Here is a 19,876-nt window from a genome sequence, read left to right on the forward strand (position 1 = left end):
CCGTTTTTTAATTTTAAGAAATACAAATATAAATGAAACTACAATATTTCAAAATTAGCCAGGAAGTAAACTCTTAAGGAATGATTTCAAACATACGACACTAAAAAAACAGCAGGTACTGTGGACAAAGTAGGAAAAACAAACTGGGGGAATCAATTTAGCTGGCATGATTGAAGCAAGAGCCCCTTGAAACACAAAGTTGTTTATATACCATGAAAACTTGAAGGCAGCAGCTGCTCTGTCATTAAGAGGTCATACTTTGCAACCAGAAACATCCTGGTCTCTTCTGAATGTCTCTCCTAATTCTAGTTAATGTCAGAAAAGGGAACCCTGGTGTCTGACAGCCCCATACGCAATCACCCTCGTGTTTGCCCTTTCCCCAAAATTGAACCCCTTTCAGTTTATCACAACTCCTACTGTACCTGCTTAACTGGGAAAGTGAGCTGCTGGCCAAATCACTGGACTGAGGCAAGCTGGGCAATGTTGCCGCGTGCTGCGATGCTGAAGGCAGAAGTGAAGCAGTGGTGGATACAACGCTAGGCAGAGAACCAGCAGAAGGTAGTGAGGGAGAAGGCTCTGTCTTAGGCACTGGAACTGATGAAGTAGCTGCAACGAGTTAAAAAGAGACATTCAAAGACAAATTCCAGCATACCTGACATCCCAGCCTGGATCCAGGAACACAACAGTATTCTCCCCTTGGTTTACAAAAACCTGACCATTAAGAACCAGTAACAGTATCAAGCAATTTGGCTATTAATGAAAATTCAAACAGCAACAGAACTATAATTTTTTCCCTTTAAGCTCTTCACCTACAATAGATTTATAACTTTCACTGCTACATGTGTAGTAAACTACAGTCTTCTGCACTTCACCTCCCACTATCTGGATTACTAACTTTTGCTTGCAAGTCAATCCTCATTTTAAAATTCCTTGCATTTGGTTCCGCAAACAAAAGTAATTTGCACTTTTCTGTACAAATCTGCTTTTACCTACAGCTCTGCTTCTTCATTCTAACCTACACGGCACCTTTGATGTTTGAGACTTAGATCGCTGGAGTACAAGTGCACATACAACTTACCAGTTTGGAGAACTGAGTCAAATGTGTAATGCAGTAGAATAAAAGAAGCTACAATAAAAGGCCACAATTGAGCACAGCATTAAGCATTTTTAATGGCTAAAGAGTTGTCAAATATTGTCTTACTTTATTTGACCTAGATAACAAAAAGCATTTAGCATTAATATTACTTTTTAGGCTATACAGAGTAGAACTTGTTTACCACAGATGTGCCTTTCCAAAAGGATCACTATACTGTAATAAGACACTGAACAACTCTACTGCCCAACATAATTCCCAGCTGTTTCTACACTTATTTCTTGTCCTCCGAAGATAATACACAGAATTAGAGGCACTCACCCACCAATAAAACTCAGAAAGAGAGCTGAGCCCTGCCTTCTGCTGGGCCATGCTTCCATACCACACCAGAGACCACTACTCAGTGGATCATCACTAACTTGCAATGCATGTGAAGACAGTCTTAGAATGGTCACCAAACAAAAGTCAGATATATGCTTGGAAGTTACACATCACAGTTTGTTCACGTTATTGGTTTGGTTTCTTCGCTAAATGACCCAAGTCGGGTTGCTGGATTGGGTGCTATGCAAACAGAAATCAAGAAGTGTTGGCCTTAGCAATAAGTATGAGGGTAACTGACAACAGAGAAGGAAATTCAAATGACAAACAGAAACCTAGTTATGAAGGCGGCAACTATATCACCTGATACCTCCTGGCAAGATACATATAAAAATAAGTAAATAACATTTACAACTCTCAATACATTTAGAGCAGGATTCCCTTCTTGAAGTAAAAGTAGATGTCCTCAATACAAGGGACAGAATCACCATCTTCATTAAGACCCCTTACAAGATGCCTGAACACAATGTGCAAGACAAAGAAAACCAGGAGACAAGTAGGATGGTCAGAATTGTAACACACCAGCCATGCTTTGAACTAAGGGTTTAGGAAGCATGAGATCTGGATATTAAAGGACAACAGCAGCAAAGTTGAGAGATGAACAACTAAGAATATTATCAGCACATACAGAAGGGAAAAGGTCGGTACTTTCAAATGTTAAGAAGAGGAGAGAATTTCAAAATAGTTTGGATGCATGAAATAGATACATGGAAGAAGACTGATTCCAGTTTATGTACTTGAGATACAGAAAAAAACCCAAAAGTGTTCTCAAAAGAGAACTGGCATAGAAAAAGGGACTAATAAAGCCATTATAGAATAATTACAAAAACATTAGGAATTCTCAGATCTTTGTTTTCCATAGCAAAAAGACAAGTCCTGTAGTGAATTTCATAAATTGTTTATTAATTCTGTACACGAGAGTAAGAAAGTTTTCCACTTGAAAAGTTGTCTTTATATACAACAATCTTTTAAGTGGTAACTCTTTGGGCATATACACTCCTTCTGCTCATTTAAATTGAACTTGGCACTAACAAAACACTGTTTACAGGTCTGAATACTCAATTTCTTTCTACTCAGAAGTATAAAAAAAAAGGCTGCCCCACTAATGACCTACCTGAAGAGATGTTTAAGAGGAGGACAGACCTAAAACTGAAGTGTTGGAATTTCAAAAGACGTTAATTCGCACTGCTGCCCTTGAAACCTTCCACAGAGCAGCACATAAAGGTCAGAAGAGCGAATACTATAATTATTTTAACTCCAGGAAGAGAGCTGTAGGGGTGCTACAAGTAAAATACCACATTAGAAACAGGCCAAGATGAAGAGAACAGTAATGCCTGTATCAGAGCCAGTACTGTGTTATTGTTACTCCACTGCAAGGCAGCAAGCTACCTGGCAGAGGGAGCATGTTAGTCTCCTTATTCCCCACGGGCTTGTAACAGGTCATAAGTAGCACTATACCCAGTGAGAAGTGCGTTCAAAGAATGTGACTTTGTTTCATTACAGCTAAATGCTACTCGCAGCTTCCCAACTGAGAATTGGAAGAATTGCTAAGAAATTTTATATTAAATTTTAATTTTATGTTTTATTTTAATTTTATATTAATTTTTGGCAGATAAATTCAAAAGAAAAAGCAGCAGCAAAGCAGCTTCTCTAATTCTAAGACTGCTTAGGTTTGTAGATTTAATAGGGCTGCTTTCATACTTCAGTTTTAGTCAAGAAGTGAGCACTATATACTATGCAAGTACAAAATAAACTCAAATGGGTCAGCCAAAAATTAGCCAGTGAGAACAATATAAAACCTTAAACCAGATGTCACTGCTACAGTTGTGCGCACAGCAAATAGTAAGGAAAGATCAGAAAGTCCTGTGCACAACCAAGCTTTGTAAACTTACTGTCAAGAGTTGCCTGTGTTCTAACACCGCTGTCCCCATTCTGTAAACAAAGGAGAAATGACTGAATAAATCATCTTAGAGGTATATTACATTTTTCAGACTGAATCACACATTGAACATGCTTCATGCAAAATTCTATATTCATTCTAAATTGAAAGACAAAAAAGGCAGAAAATTAACTTTTTACTGCCTTTAACAAAACCACATAATAAAGTTGTCTCAAGTGCAAGGTGTCCTGAACATACAGAATCCCATACACTGCCCATACTACACCCATCAGCAGGAGACCTTCCCATGTACTGTATATAACAAACTTCAGGTTCACACCGATATGAAAGAAAGAATTGCATTAACATATATAGGAAATGGTTGTGCTTTTGATCTAATGCAACTCACAATTTTAACTATCCAAGTTATACAGAGACGCCAATTTTTTTCCATTGAAAGATAAGACTTGAGAAGCACCAGTTGTTTTTTTGATAACGCTGGAGTACAGAAGTGGATAGTCTATGCTTGATCCTCACCAGTACATACGAGCTAGTGCAGAAGACAAGTGTGACTGAGCCATTACATAACAAAGGCCAGAAGTAAATAAACTTACAAACTCTCACAAGTTCCTTAAACATTTAATAAATTAAGTTCTCTTAAAACAAACCTACATTTCATACACAAAAAGAGTAGGTGCTTTTGAATATCTCCTGAGAGAGATCCACTCTGTCCGAGATTAGACCTCTCCTTATACTTTTTAAAATAAAACATGAAACTAATTCCCACTGGTGTTTAAATCCAACAAAAGAGTAATGCCAGAGGGGCCACAAACAGTTTTGAATCCATTTGCTAGGTGCCATATAAATTTAATAAATAATATACCTTTGGATAAAAACTGTCAAGTTATGGCAAAATACCATGACTAATATTTACATACAGAGAGAGTTCCTTTTTTAAAAGCTAAGCTTCAGGGAAGGAAACTCAAGTAGAATGTTGTTACTAAGAAAAAAGGTCAAACAGCAATTTAAGATGTCAAACCCCATAAAATCAGAGGCTCTCATATCCCAAATACAGTATGGCCAAAAATGGCTACACAATAGGCAAAGCAAAAGCAAATAACAGGGTAGGCTTGGGAATCAAAAATACCACTTGGCTTGATTAAAAGTATTAACATAGCAGGGTAATACAAGTCTAACACGGATAAGAATATTTCACCTTTTTCAAGGTCTTATTTCTGAAATTCACTCACCGTAACTGGAACAGGGGTTGATTCAGACGGAGCCATGGAGCTTTGGTACGCTATCCTACTATGCACAGCAGTCTGGTCATAGGAGGAAGTTGTTGTTACTGGGCTAGTGCTATGGGATGAGCAGGTCAGACTGGAAGAGGTGATGGCAGAGGTTGTGTAGGTGGACTCCTGTACTGTATTGGATATTGGCAAAGAGGTATTCAAAGGATCACTGGAAAAAGTAAAAATTATTTATTATCTTGGTAAATGACATCTCAAACACCTTCATGAAAATATCAGCTCCTATACAGTTATCTAGAACTACCTTAAACATGTAGTCAAATCTACATTATTTATACTAGAAAATCTAATAATGAAAAAAAATATATAATTTTGCTTTGGTCCCCAGTAATCACTGCTTCAAAACCATCAGCTGCACTGAGCACCATTCACCTTCCTCCTGCCAGCCCAACCAAAACAAGAGTTTACACACAAGCACTTTTCAGTCATGTTATTTCCACCTTCTCAAAGGATAAATTAATGATCATAATCTCTCTTTTTTAAACAACTAGATCCAAAAAGTCTGGTATATGATGAGAAACACCCACTCTCTTTTTACAATAGAATTCTAACGTTACAGTAGCAATCTAACAGAATGAACTATGCAAAGAGGAAAAAATACTTTAAAACATGCAGGAGCGTGTTACTTTCTAAACAGCTTAAATCATTTATAGAACTAGAAATGAATGCGAAAGTTCATTTTTACTAGTATTTCTGAATTAACTTCAGGAAGCTTTTTACCAAAGCTAATTTTTGAATGAATAAGGAAGAAAAAAAATGGGTTACTGGTACGTTGGCATTTATCATTGGATATTTTAGCATTTCAGTAAGAGCTTCTGCATACTGAAAGCCTGGCTTCTTTTCTCATCTCATAGGAGCATCAGATCTGTAATCTGGTGCCAATCTACTGACACACAGATATGGTACAAGGGTCATCTCTCCTGGATCAAAAGCAGAAAAATTTGGGTTATGAGGAGCAAACCCTCAAACAAATTTGAAAATCAGGACAATTAAACATGAGAAAGCAATTCTATAAAGGGTAGCTTATTATAAGGTTATTTATATTCATGTCATCTCCAGCTTCACATCGACCCATCCAGGGAGATTTTGATTGTCATTAGAAAATAAATTTCTCCTTTAAGATGCCATCCACAGAAAACACTTAGCCTTACAAGTCATCATATTTCCCCCTCCCATTGCATGGTAACTGTGCCTTGATGTTTTTGGCACAAACTTGACCCCTTAAAGAAGACATGTAAGAATGCACAAGGGGAACTCACACGTACTTTACAGATTTTGAGTACAAGCTATTGTTGGTTGCCTGGCTGGTATTCTCACTGCTTGAAGTTGATCCAAACTCTGGGAGTGCAGGCTCTGATCCAAACTCCAGAGCTCCAAACTGAACATTTAACCCTGTCACATCTGCTGATCCAGGCATCTCCACTGCAGAGGCAGGAATCTTAAAGGAGGGAAAAAAAAAAAAAAAGCCATAATTCCTTTGCATGCACTATCTGTATTAAAGACCTCAGTAACTGACACCCTTTCCTTCCTTAACTACAGGCTTCTTCAGTTACTGCCTCAGCCTTCGCTGCTAACTAGATCTGCAACAACCCCCCAGTTTACATTACATAAATTAACTACATCCTTGTAACCTGAAATTAATCCATTGATTCTGTGCCCTGATCTGGAGCTGAAAGAGTAAGCCATACTATTCTACAATATCAAAGTGTCATCCGTGTCCATCCCCCTACAGTCAACATTCATCTTGTGGCTACTAAGTCAATCCAAAATCACTCAGCAACAGTCGTTTTCCACACAGAGCAATCAGATGTGTGCTTGGAAAAGACAACATCACTGTATTTTGGACCTAAAAACTATCCAGTTTAGAATTTCCTGCTTTATAAACAAGAAATATACCATGGTCTTTGCTCTCCTTCTCCCTAGCAACTTATATATAGAATAGAATCACAGAATCATTTCAGTTGGAAAAGACCCTTAAGATCAAGTCCAACCATTAACCTAACACTTCCAAGTCCACCACTAAACCATGTCCCTAAGCGCCACGTCTACACGTCTTTTCAATACTTCCAGGGATGGTGACTCAACCACTTCCCTGGGCAGCCTGTTCCAATGTTTAACCACTCTTTCAGTAAAGAAATTTTTCCTTACATCCAATCTAAACCTCCCCTGGCGCAACTTGAGGCCATTTCCTCTCGTCCTATCGGTAGTTACTTGGGAGAAGAGACCGACACCCACCTCGCTACAACCTCCTTTCAGGTAGTTGTAGAGAGCAATAAGGCCTCCCCTCAGCCTCCTTTTCTGCAGGCTAAACAACCCCAGCTCCCTCAGCCGCTCCTCATAAGACTTGTTCTCCAGACCCCTCACCAGCCTCGTTGCCCTTCTCTGGACACGCTCCAGCACCTCGACGTCCTTCTTGTAGTGAGGGGCCAAAACTGAACACAGTATTCGAGGTGCGGCTTCACCAGTGCCGAGTACAGGGGGACAATCACTTCCCTACTCCTGCTGGCCACACTATTTCTGATACAAGCTTTTGTATGTTTTTACATTTACTAAGGACAAGCCACCACTCAATTACTCACCTTGGATGCTGGAGTTATCCTCCGTTTTGGTGGTTTTATCTGTTTCTGCTGGGATTGATGGGCAGTGACTGCCTGGTTATCCATAGATATAGTGGGGAGCTGTAACATTTTGCTAACAGCTGTAGAGGTGTCTACTGGCGATGGCTCGCGGAGTTTTACCTGGGAGGAGAAGGACTCCAGCCCAGGAGGAGGAACAGGAACTGCCTGTGTTTGTTGTTGCTGTCGCTGGGTCAGCTGGCTCAGAACTGGGGATGGTTCAGGCTGGGATTTAAAGTCTGGTCAGCGTTGGGAAAAGAAATATCAAAATTAAAGCATTAAACTCTGCTCTTCATGCTTCTAACTCTTTATGAAAGAATCTGGGTGACTTGACACACTCGACAGCTATGATTTATAGTGTGCAAGTCTCTTCTGGACATCACATGAGTTTCACATTGAACATTACCACTGCAATAATAAGGCCAACATTTGATATTCTCTACTTTAAATAAACAGCTGTGGGCAAGCATTATTTAGCTTTCTTCAAAAATATGAAAACAAACCTATCTATACAATCACATATTATCATCACACATTAGGCCTCAAAAGCTGTTACGGATTATTTTAATCAAACATTGCAAGTTTCACTGCAATTAACTGTGCCGATAAATTGTGATTACTTCCACGGGGTCTGGAGTTGCAATTTAGAGGTATTACGAGTTAGGATTTCCTGCCCCTACAAAGGAGATGATTTTCAACACAAATAGGAAGTCATCTACCATCTCAATCTGGCTGAAAGTCAAGAGACGCTGGACACTGACAGTTTTTTTCCAAGTCTTCCCCTTTCATATTTTTCAGATGCTGAAAGCCAGGCAGTGGTTCAGAGCACTGGCCAACAACCGTAAGAGATCCACAGCATTTGCAATGTGAAGGTTTTTTTATTCAGTTGGTAAAGTGCATTAGAAAGCAACTTAAAATGTACATAAACATTTTTTCAGAATTGCTGTGTGCTACCAAATTGGCTGATTATCTATCTGGAAACATATACACATACACACAAGATAGATACAAGAGCTATCACTCTTCACAGCGAGAATACTGCTAGGAACTACACTGCAAAAAACAAGTTTGTGTCATTTTCACTGTTTCTACTAATTTTACTCAATTAAATGAAAAATCCATACAATTATGAATAGACAAAATGGGTAACCTGCATCATTCTCAGCATACGTAGACTTCACACTAGAGAAAGAACACTGAGATGTGATGCACATTATGAAGAAATTATATAGTACTCATTCAAAATTCATGTAATGGTTAGAAGAGAAAAAATTGGGGAAAAAAAGACAAAATATGGTACAACCTTATACTCAGCTAGAAGCAGCATAGGCACAATGAAAATAAGTATTTTCCAGGATTTGTTGAGAAACAAAGTCACATCAAAGTTCCACTTAGATATTCAAGCACATTAAATCAAAGATGTCATTATGTGAAGGCTCAACAACTTCTAAAGATGCAATGACATTTATGGATAGGCTTAAGCCTATCAAAACTTAGTTTGTGATATACTTGTAATGTCTATTACCAGCAAGTAAGTGTAACTCTTACAATGTTGTAACCAATAGTATTGTTAGGATTACATTTTTCAGAAAAAGCTTTTCGTTTAAGGCCATTTTAAACTGTCATTGGCATTAAGAAATCTTACAGGCTAACAGAGAGAGAAAGAGAGAGAAAACTATGTCAAAGCACTTACCAAACTGACTAAGGACTGAGGATTGAGTAATGGGCGGTTTTAGATCCCAAGATGATGTGGTAGTTGTGGTAGTGGTGGTAGAGCTACTGTTGTTTTGTTGAGAGGTAAACTGACCCAAACCTGGAGATTTCAATTGGTCCAAGATTTGGGATCCAGTAGAGTTTGCCAATTTAGAGGATCCAAGTTCTCCAAAGCCAGAACAAAGAACTGCAGACTACCAAAAGACAAAAAAAGAAGAGGGGAAGGAGTGAAGTATTTAATAAATAATTTGAACATAACCGTAGGGTCAATGCCTACAGCTGCTATTTGGCAGCAACCAAAACCTCTTCAGCCCTAGATTACTAACAAATGACCAATAAAAAAATTCAGCAGTTGTAGCATATGGCCAAATCCTCTCTGGTTATCACCAATACAACTTCCACCACTGATTGCAACAATACTGATTTACTCGAATCCATGCATCTCAAAATAGCATGTATTTACAAATAGTTGAACAGATTTTCAGAGAATAAATACAAGTGCCCAATTTCAAGCCCTCACAATTGACTCAGAAATAATCAGGTTTCCACAAAAAGCAGTCAGATATGTGCTTGGAAATAACACATCATAGTTTTCTGGCATAGAACTCTTCACTATAAACAAATGATTTCATCCTAAATCAGCATGGAGTAAACGCATCTGCTCTCTACTCAAAAATTAATACAAGTACTTCATCTAAACCGAGAAACAACTACTTAGCAAAACCAGAAAAAAAAGTAATCCTTTTTTTTTTGTGTGTGTGAATGGAAGGAATGGAATTCTTAATTCCCTTCCTTCAACATTTGCAACCTGAATTTTACAAATACTGAAACATCTCATGAAATGATCAGTACTGGAAAAGTTGTTTAACCTGAAATATTTACTCATGAAGAATATTTAGAAAGCATAAGATAATTTTACCAGACTTTGAGGAGAATAAGAGTTTACAGCGCTGGAGCTGCCAGTTCCTGATGCCATCTGGGTGCTGTGCTGAGAATTTGTGAAGACTAGGGCTTGGCCAAAGGTCTGCTGCTGGGGAGCCTCAAATGAGTTGCCTTCTGTCTCTTGGGTAGAAGTCACAGGCTTTTGAAGCAGTGTTACCAAATCAATACTGTAAGAAAAAGCAAAGTTTGGCTGGAATAAACATGATGATCAGGCTGTGCTGAAACTGAAGAAAGCACTAACAATACTAAAACTGCCATACCAGCAACAGAATTATTACTGATTAACAGTCTTTTCAAATATTGCTTGTCTGCCATACAAAAAGAGGTAGAATAGAGGGTTTTGCCAGAAAGTAATATTCTGTTAGCTGAAACCTTCCACTAATAAGTTATCTTTGCACTCTTTTCAAACATTATCAAATTTATAACATCATGTATCACATAAATAACCTATATGATTAATATAACCAAGTAACCGGAGACACGTCATAAAAGATACATTATATTTGAGTGGATCCTGCCTGCAAGCCCATTATATATATTGATAATCCACATTCTCTGTATATCACGCTATCCCTTTAAAAAGAGCAAGGGATCAAAGTCCTACCTCTGTATAGGGTGGGTATGAGGACAGTAAAGAATAAAGTCACACATGCAGCAATTGAGTGAATGTGTGATGACATGGAAGTCACAAGAGCAGCAGAAATAAAAGCTAAGTTTCTCAGATAGTAGGCACATATCCCAAATTACTCTACCACACATACCTGAGCAGGATGAGAAACATGAATTTTCTTATGTTTAGCATGGCTCACTAACCCCTACCACATGTTTAGCACAGGTTTATCCAAGGAAAAGCAAAGCATTCAGACAATAAAAGAAATCTACTCCAAAAATTCTGACTTAAGTTTATCCTAAATATACCGCAGGCTTGGGCTGAAGAGCTGCTTCCAGCACTTTCATTAGCATAGATTTCTTAATGCCCAAACCTTTCTTACGGCAAGTAAAAAAAAAAAACAAAACAAAACAAAAAAACACTCCCAAAAAACAAAACACCAGAGTTTGAGTTGATGAACTAAAATATTTTCTAACATAATTTGAGGGACATCCACTGGAAGAATATTTGCATTAGAACAATGAACATGTAAGCATATCACCTTTAAAAAGGAAAGGAATATAAACTGTAGACCAACTGACACCATGCCTCCTCCAGGTCACATCCATGTTATAAGGAAAATTTTGCGGCAGTCTGGAGTACAGCAGTACAGCTGTATCAGGATGTTTGGGACCATTAGGCCATCTAGTTTTCAGATCTCATGCTATCCGACTACCGAAGTCTTCATCACACAACTTTAACCTGTTCTCCTGGGACCTGAGGCTAGTGCAGGCAACTGATTCCACAACATCATCAGCCAGGCATTTGGTGAAGACAAAGGCAAGCAAAGGAAGGCAGCAACTGCCATATTTTTGGTTCTCTATCTGAACTCTATATCATCAGTTAAGGCAAGTAATCGTGATGCTTACGAGGAAATTCACCTTCTTGCCAATGCAAGCTTTTCTGTTAACACATTTGTCAAAGCATTACGTTCTGAACACTTTCTGCATCTACAGGGGCGGGCTTTCCATCTTCTGGACAGCAAAGCCAGTGCTTTCTTTTCAACAACAGCAAACTTTTCTTCCCAGCTACTTTTGTTCCTGCCGGTAAGCAGTCTTTGTGCAGAAGACAGGGTCTTTTCAGTATTATGCTCGTGGATTTGGTAAGTTTGGCTCCACTTCCGCAGTCAATAATAGGTAACACAGGAACCCACAAAACCAATGATTTGCAAGCAAGGCTTTTGCAATTTTGAAATTAGCTTGACCAATCTCTGACCAGGGCTGCCCTGTGTTTTATTCAACATTTTATATGTGCAAGCTAACATTGCTTCACTAAACAGGTTTTTAAGGTATAGGGAAACCATGGAAGAAGAGCTTACCTTTGCCCTGGAGTCACATGATTCTCAGCTGGAACAGAGGAAGCAGTGAAGACTTTTGTTTCAGAAAGCTGAAAAAGAGGTGGGGGGAGGTATTTTAATCATACACATGCTCACACTTCAGTGCTGCGACATCTGCAGAAATTCCATCTTGGTCATGTACTTTCAGATAAAAGTAAAGTCAAACTACCATTACAACCAGTTATGCTGCAGCTCTGCTTAAAAAGACAAAAACATGTAGTCAAACTTCAGCAAAGTCTTCTCCCAGAATCAAGTACCGATTTAATTAAAGTGTTAGGAAATTTGATCTACTGAACACACACGATGGTATACCAATGTAACTACATCAGTTTGGGCAACAGTTTAACTGAAAAATATACCAGTAGAAAGTAATTAACGTGACAGCTGGTATATCATCAGCGTAAAGATACTTTGTGCAGACATAATTTAGGACTCCATAGAGCAGCTCTGATAAATCTTGTTGCAGAAGTCTAACACATTGCACGGTTCCCACTCATTTTATGTATCCCTGTGTTTTACATTTCGGCTCACATCACCAGCGGAGGCAGGTTTGCACTTGGGTATGTACAGTGAACTAGCATTCGTGGTTCCTTCTTGGCGTTTCTGCTAGGGGCAGCAATAACATCTTAAACTGATTGCTCTGCGAGCATGAGTTCAAAAACAATGATAAAGGGAGAACCATGTAATTGCTTATACTAGTATAACCAGTCAGACCATCCACAGCAGAAAACCTTACTGCTTTCACCATGCTGTTACAATAAAGATAGATACTTGGCACAGGTAGCTGAGGAGGGGGAGCTGGTTGGTTGGGGTTTTTGGGGGAAAGGGGGTGATTTTGGTTTGTAGGGGGGTTGGTTGTTTGCTGTTTGGTGTTTTTTCTAATAGCTTTTCTTTTTTAAAAAATAGTAGTTAAACAGCTACAACTTCCTAGGGCTAATTCATTTCTATTGACAGGAATATTTGCAAACCAGAATAGGTCTTAAGCCAGTACAGGTTAGGTTTAACAAGATAGAGATATGCACATATAATGGTTATATTTTAAATTAAATTTGCACAAAATCACCCTTAACTACTTTGGTGTAACTTTGTATTTAGACTAAAGAATAACTGACCTATTCAAACACTCACAAAAGAATCACTTTAGAATGTGACATTTGAATACAGCTCTTCCAGGAAATTATGCATTTTTAATTGCATACATTGCTAGTAGCCCAGTTTAAAGGACATCACGGACATGAGCCAATTTCATCTGCCATCCCACGGGCAGCTCTACTGAAAGCACGTATATCCCTGAACACGGTCATCTGATTGGGATTCTCCTATGAAACACTGTTGATTTAAGCAGGATGCAGAAGGGCTGACCGGGAGCAAATCACTTACCACTCAGAGGCAAAGTTTAAATGTTTCATATACTCTCCTAGCACCCACTTATGTGCAACACACCGTGTCATGAAAAAATGAATACCACCACAGTTCCTCCCTCCATTTCCTTCCCTTCCTGCCAATACAACGTATTTTAATCTCATCTTTCTGGAACACAACTCTGTCCTGTGCATAATGCTGTCAGCCCGCAACTCTATGTACTGACCAAAATGAAGAAAGAAGATTCAGTTCAAGCATATTTGCAATTAAAAAGGCTGTTTCTCTATTGTTCAGCCCTTTCCCCACCATACATGTTATTTTAGAACAATGTGTACTGTACTTTTTGTAGTGTTATGAGACTCCTGCATTATATGGCACAAGGAGGTCAGCTAATGGCATGAGCAGCAGCCTATGGTCTGCAATCCCTTGGTTAAATATTAAATTCTTTGTAATGTCAACAGTTTCTTATGGTCACATAACCCAGGATAAGACTAACTGTGGCCAAAACACTGATGAATCCTGAAAACTAAGCAAATCAAGGAGCCTGAGGATGTTTGTGACAATGCAAAAGCATGCTTCACGTATGAGAGAGGAAATGTTCTCTTCAAGTGAATCAGCATGCAAAACAAAAGTCTCCAGCTACCAGCTTGGCTACATCGAAGTTTACACTACACCCTGTGGCAAACTCACTGCCACAAGCTCCAATCAAGCACCTAATTCAGAAGTCTGCTGGGATTACGGCATTTGTCAAAACACATACTTCGTGCAGCAGCAGCTGAAAAGTTTTATTACGCAGATGTATTTAGTATTTCTTAGTAGTAGTATTATTGGCTCCTAACAAAGTTATTTACGCTCACCGTACACTACACTTGCAAATCTTTCACTGAGGCTCTGGCATTTTCCCAGAACTGAATGAACAGTCGTGAACCATTTGCAAGCGTCGGCCTCACAAGGGTATTTCCTCCATCTGCAGTGAAATGCCTGTGCTTTTCAGCTCCTGTTCCCATGATAAAAATCATTCTCCAATCACCAAACAAACAATATATTTAACTAGTTACCAGCTCCTATGGCCAGTTGATAGGTGAGGAGAACAGGAAAATATACTCCAGCATCCTCATAAAAACTCAACATCAACAAATCAGAAATAACAAAACCTTATTACTATTTTGATATGATGTATTAAAGAAATTAAAACAAGTTCTCATGCTGCTTCCTGGTAAAGGAAACATTCCCACTAAAATACACTTTTTTCTTTTTTTTTTTTTTTAAAGTGTTGCTGTTGTTTCAAATAAAAACTAAGACTACCAATATTGTACAGAAAATGTTTGCCTTCATCTACTTTCCAGCAATTTGTATGTATTCTATTTCTCCCCTTCTGATAGTTTCTGTAGTTAAACTTTATTTTCTTTAGCCAGGAGAATATGATCACAATTTTAACAGGAAAACCCAGAGCCATCTACAGTACCTCAACATTTGTCTGGTCCTTCATTGTCTATGCCCTGAACATCCCTTTAACAAAATACAACCTCCTATTTTCACTACAAGTAGTTTCCACTCTATTTAAGAGCATGCTGACAATCTACTATACTTGCTCAATACTCACTACTAAAGATAAATACCAGACAGGACTATTAGATCACAAAAATCTAATCCTTCTCAGGTCAAACAACATTAAATTTCACTCACCTGCTCCTAACTTGTATCTGACTAGAACACCACCACATTTAAACAAAAATATTCTTCAGAAAAATACCTGGTCTTTATCTGCAGACAGCAAATACATCAGCTTCCTTGGTTGTTTTAATCATTAGCCGTGCTGCTAGAATTGTTTGTTTATTATACATTTAAATGCACAGCTCCATTTTCCAGCCACAGGTTCATATTATGCCTTTTTCTGCTAGACTAAAACCAGAGCCCATTACATGCTAATAAAGTAACCGTTTCAGATTCAGTAAACTAAAAAACTCACTCTCAAGCACCAATTCTACCAGTAAATAATTTTCAGCTATTTTCCACAACTTTTGTTTTGTAAAAGCAATGAATGATTGGATGCAGTACTTCGGAATCAAGTTCAAGAGAGTCCACGTACAGAAATATAAATCAAGAATGATTAAGAGTCAGGGAAGAGTGCCTACAGGCAAAAAGACTACAATAGCTTTTTTTTTTGCCACAGCATCAGCCCTTTAGATCATGCTGAGCTGTTCTTTTTTCATCATCCACTACAATCCTGAAAATTTTTCAGCTGCTGCTTTCCAGAAAACAGCTCCTTGTTCTGGAGGTGTGCCTTTATTCCTATAAAACAAATGGGCTTTTGGCTATATTAAAGCATTTTTCATTTGAAAAGGTTAAGTCTAGCAGAGGTCCAGATTTCTCTGCATGACTGGCTTACTTTTAATTGCCATTCCAATAATTTTTGGATTTCCCACACATTTTATTCAGCAGTGATTTTACTTCCAAATCATTGATAAAGACACTAGATGGCATCTGGCCTGGGACTGGATTCCTTTATAGCCCTCCTAGAAATGCCCACATTCAGTAAGGGTCCTCCTGCAAAAGATTTATTGGCCAAAATTTGCAAGGCAGATTTTAATCCACTTAATGTGTTTTGTGATAGCATGTAATTATTTTTAGAACAAAATATATAGATCAAATCTCTTACAAGGACATAATCTATCTTCACAGTTAACTTGTACTTTACTTAAAGACCAAGATCAGGTTTATTTGAAGTGGACCTATTTTCCATAAAACTACACCGAATGGCACAAGCTGTATTCTTACACTTCTATTTTTTTTAAAACCAGATGAATCAATTTTTCCTTTATTTTTCCCCAGGGATGTTTTGGCCTAATTTGTCTGCAGCTCGCCATTTCATTCACTCTTTCTGAACATCAGCACATGAACAACTTTCTCCTAGGTTACAGGGATTTTTCCAGCACTCTAAAATTAATAAAAATTAACAGGCTAGAGATTTCATCTACTGCTCTTTCAAGATTCATGTGCAAATTACTCAGGTTTAATAATTAATTAAAAAAAATTCTATCCCTAGTCAGCATTGCTCAACACCCCTCCCGTACTACAAATGCTGTATTGTACCAGCATCAAACAGGGGTGAGAACAAGGCCATAAATTTTCACTATCTTTAGCCCACCTCTAGCATATACTGGAGAAACAGAGGACAGGTTTAAAAAAGATGCCAGCTTTTGATGGCAGTAACTGATACAGAAAACCTAGGAATTTTAGAGTTTCTTTTAATTTTCTCGAAAGACACAGCCCTCTCATGAGGTAAGGACAGAGTTTTCATATCTGTTATATGACACATTCCCACATTTCTAGGGATAACACTGACATGCCACCCTATAGGAGGAGGCAAAAGGGATGACGTCCGAGACAATCTCTTTCTCTTCCGAAAATAAACTTGAAATAATGGATGTTCTATTGGAACACTGTCCTGGTTTCGGCAAGGACAGAGTTAATTTCCTTCCTAGTAGCTGGTACAATGCTGTGTTTTGGATTTAGGATGAGAATAATGTTGATAACACACTGATGTTTTAGTTGTTGCTAGGTAATGCTTACATTAGTCAAGGACTTTTCAGCTTCCCATGCTCTACTGACTGAGAAGGCTGGAGGTGCACAAGAAGCTGGGAGAGGGGCACAGCCAAACTGGCCAAAGAAACATTCCATACCATGTGACGTCATGCTCAGTACATAAACTGGGGAAAGCTGGCCGGGGGGGCCGCTGCTCGGGGACTGGCTGGGCATCAGTCGGCGGGTGGTGAGCAATTGCACTGTGCATCACTTATTGTTGTTGTTATTATTATTATTATTACATTATTATTATTGCTATTATTATTTTATTTCAATTATTAAACTGTTTTTATCTCAACCCATGAGTTTTTCTCACTTCTGCTCTTCCAATTCTCTCCCCCATCCCAACCGGGGGGGGGGGGAGGAGTGAGCGAGCAGCTGTGTGGTACTCAGTTGCCGACTGAGGTTAAACCACAACACAATACAATATGAAAAACTTCTTAAAAGCTAATTTTTCCTTTCCATATTTCTTACTACCTCGTTTGTTTTATGAACTGCTTAAGCTTTAATACAATAACTGAAAACTTAAAATCACAAATGCGATTTTCACACGTGATGATCACAAATGCCAAATATTTTGCAGACATGAAGACATCCCTTGCCTGATAAAGAACAAGAACCAAAATTGTTGTAGTACTTTAGACAACACATCATGATAAAACAACAGGAATGAAGCAATTAAGTGCTAACTTCAGCATACTACTAGCTCCTTTTTTTAATATTATGAACAAGAAGTGGACTAAGTGGAACAATTATGCAGATTTCAAACAAAAAGCATCAAATGATGAGTCTAAATTTGATAGTAAGCTTCAGCACTTAATTACGTAAAAGTCTTGTGATAATATGGCTTTAAATCCCTACGCAATAGTAGGGGGAAGTATGTGGTTAACACCCATCAGCATTGAGCAGTGGAGAACTATAATTCACAAATACTTAATTTGGGATAAAACTTAAAATTTTATTATCTATGTATTGTCCACCCAGCAAAATAAATTAATATTTCTTGATTCAATTTTATTTAAAAAATAAGCTTATCTAAATATATATATTTTAAACAGGAATTACAGCAAGAAACACAGTAAGAAATATCATTGCATGCATACAGCAAAGTATTATTTCGAACATTTAGTTTTTGAAGACAACACAGAAACTCTGAAAAGGGTAAATAATCAAATTAGTCTATCCAACAAGGTACACTTACATCTTCATTCCAGTCTTCTGCTGTCCATTCTTCTATTGAGTTTTTCCACGCTCCTATTGTAATTTGGGGAAGGAAAGAAAACAGTTATAAGCTAAAAGCACAATGTCATATTTCAACCCTTCTGCTTTATAAGCAATCCTGTTTTCATTATTAGTGGAACGCAAAGCAAGGAGATGGTGGTTGGAAACATGGGAAACTCTAGAAAATTGGTCTGCAGATTTAAAATTTTGGGAGGGTTTTTTTTTCCCCCTTTAGTTTCTGATTTCAGGAATTTCTTAGCCACTATGGTACAAGACATAATTTGCATGAATGCATGTCTGCAACTAGTGATTAACCCCAAACATTGGAAGAACTTCCTTCTGTGTCCCCAATGACAGTGAGAGGTTACTCAACCCTCCCATGGGATCTCCCAGTTTCATGCACAAATTCATACAGAGCCTGAACAAAACACAACCACAAACACCTGCTCCGACATCCATAATCCTAACTTTCAACATACTCAAATTCAAGACCTAAGCTATGCCTCTGGAGGCTCCTTTCCAACCTGTTAACTCTCTCCTCAGGGCAGAACAACCCCAATCCCTTCCCCTAATAGAGCAATTTTATTTTAAAACATATATAATGCATATAATGGCAGCAGAAGAGTCAATAAGCTTCCACTGTAGCTGCAAAACACTTCTTCCCATAACTTGTGGCAGATTTTATTTGGTGAACGCTGGAGCACAGCACGCAGTCCACAGCATGCGGCAATGGGAAAACTACAGGAAACGATCCTACAGATGCAAAAACCTGATCCCTTCCATAGGAAACAGCAGGCACAGACATGCAAGAGCAATAAATGGACTGAAAGCCTTGCCCACCAACGTAAGCATAGGGAAGGTTATCCCAGCAACAACCAGAGCTTTCATTTAAACTACATAACCACGAGCGAAGAAAACGCCAGCAGTAAAGTTCCTGCTACCACCACCTTTGATCAAGTACAAAAGCAGAAGAACTACTGCTTTAATCACCTCCTTTTACTTAACCAGGAACCCTCTGAGACACATTCATCCAGAAACAAGCCCCCTGAAGACAGCATCAAATCCAGTTTGTACTAATGACATCACTACATTAGCGCATTCTTTTGTACACCTTTACAAAGCAGTGTCTTGGGCAGAGGAGGGTCGAATGGCACTAATCCAGCGAGGCAAACAGGTCTACCACGAAGATAGACATGGTGGGGAGAAGAGAGGGGGTTTATACCTTGGAATCCAAAATTATTTGGCAGGTCCTGAGCAAGGTAACATCTGCTCTGTGTTGGCTCTGTGGAGCAATATAGAGTTGCCTGAAACATCTCGTGCTCACATTTTACCAAATAGCCCCTAACCAGGAGGTTTCTACATGCTGCAAAATATTGAGGCACTTGAAAAATAACTAATAATCATATCTGAGCACAGCAAAATTACTACAATGCCTCAAATTTCTAGACTAATCCACACATTTCCACAGAAATTTTGGAAAGGAGGAAAAGCCCAATGAGGAGCAGTTTTTAGAGAAACAGTTGATTTTCTTTCCCTTCTGACCAGCACAGGATCCCTTCCTCTGATATTTCTTCTTTAAAGAAATACATCCTGGTATTTGCCCTGCTTATATTTATCCTCCATCAGTCAGAGCAAGGGCTGCCTCTGTAGAAGACAAACCTCGTGTTGGTGTCAGAACTCTAACAACGGAGCTCAGAGTCTGCTAAAACAAACACAAAAAGAGCTCAGAAAAGTCAAGCCCAACTCTTGAGCATCCCCCACCACCTTTGGGAGACCAAACCTGTTTAGAATAA

At 38.5% G+C, this 19,876-nt stretch overlaps 1 protein-coding gene and 2 non-coding genes across 5 annotated transcripts in view; all 3 read right to left on the reverse strand.

Moving 5' to 3' along the window:
* LOC143171859 (ubiquitin-associated protein 2-like) overlaps window positions 1-19,876 on the reverse strand; it is a 105,221-nt gene that overhangs the window by 23,149 nt on the left and 62,196 nt on the right. For all 3 annotated transcript variants that reach the window (XM_076360966.1, XM_076360965.1, XM_076360964.1), the window contains exons 9-17: window positions 18,064-18,116; window positions 11,898-11,965; window positions 9,908-10,097; window positions 8,969-9,182; window positions 7,240-7,514; window positions 5,926-6,098; window positions 4,601-4,811; window positions 3,364-3,403; window positions 423-606 (exon numbers count right to left, since the gene is read on the reverse strand). In XM_076360966.1, the coding sequence (XP_076217081.1) occupies window positions 423-606; window positions 3,364-3,403; window positions 4,601-4,811; window positions 5,926-6,098; window positions 7,240-7,514; window positions 8,969-9,182; window positions 9,908-10,097; window positions 11,898-11,965; window positions 18,064-18,116 (1,408 nt within the window). The remainder of the gene's footprint in view (window positions 1-422; window positions 607-3,363; window positions 3,404-4,600; window positions 4,812-5,925; window positions 6,099-7,239; window positions 7,515-8,968; window positions 9,183-9,907; window positions 10,098-11,897; window positions 11,966-18,063; window positions 18,117-19,876) is intronic.
* LOC143172294 (small nucleolar RNA SNORD121A) lies at window positions 6,422-6,506 on the reverse strand. Its single transcript, XR_012997317.1, has one exon. It is a non-coding gene; the product is annotated as a small nucleolar RNA SNORD121A (small nucleolar RNA).
* Window positions 9,505-9,588, reverse strand: LOC143172295 (small nucleolar RNA SNORD121A). Its single transcript, XR_012997318.1, has one exon. It is a non-coding gene; the product is annotated as a small nucleolar RNA SNORD121A (small nucleolar RNA).

This window comes from Aptenodytes patagonicus, chromosome W, assembly GCF_965638725.1.
Source record: "Aptenodytes patagonicus chromosome W, bAptPat1.pri.cur, whole genome shotgun sequence".
Lineage (NCBI taxonomy): Eukaryota > Metazoa > Chordata > Aves > Sphenisciformes > Spheniscidae > Aptenodytes > Aptenodytes patagonicus.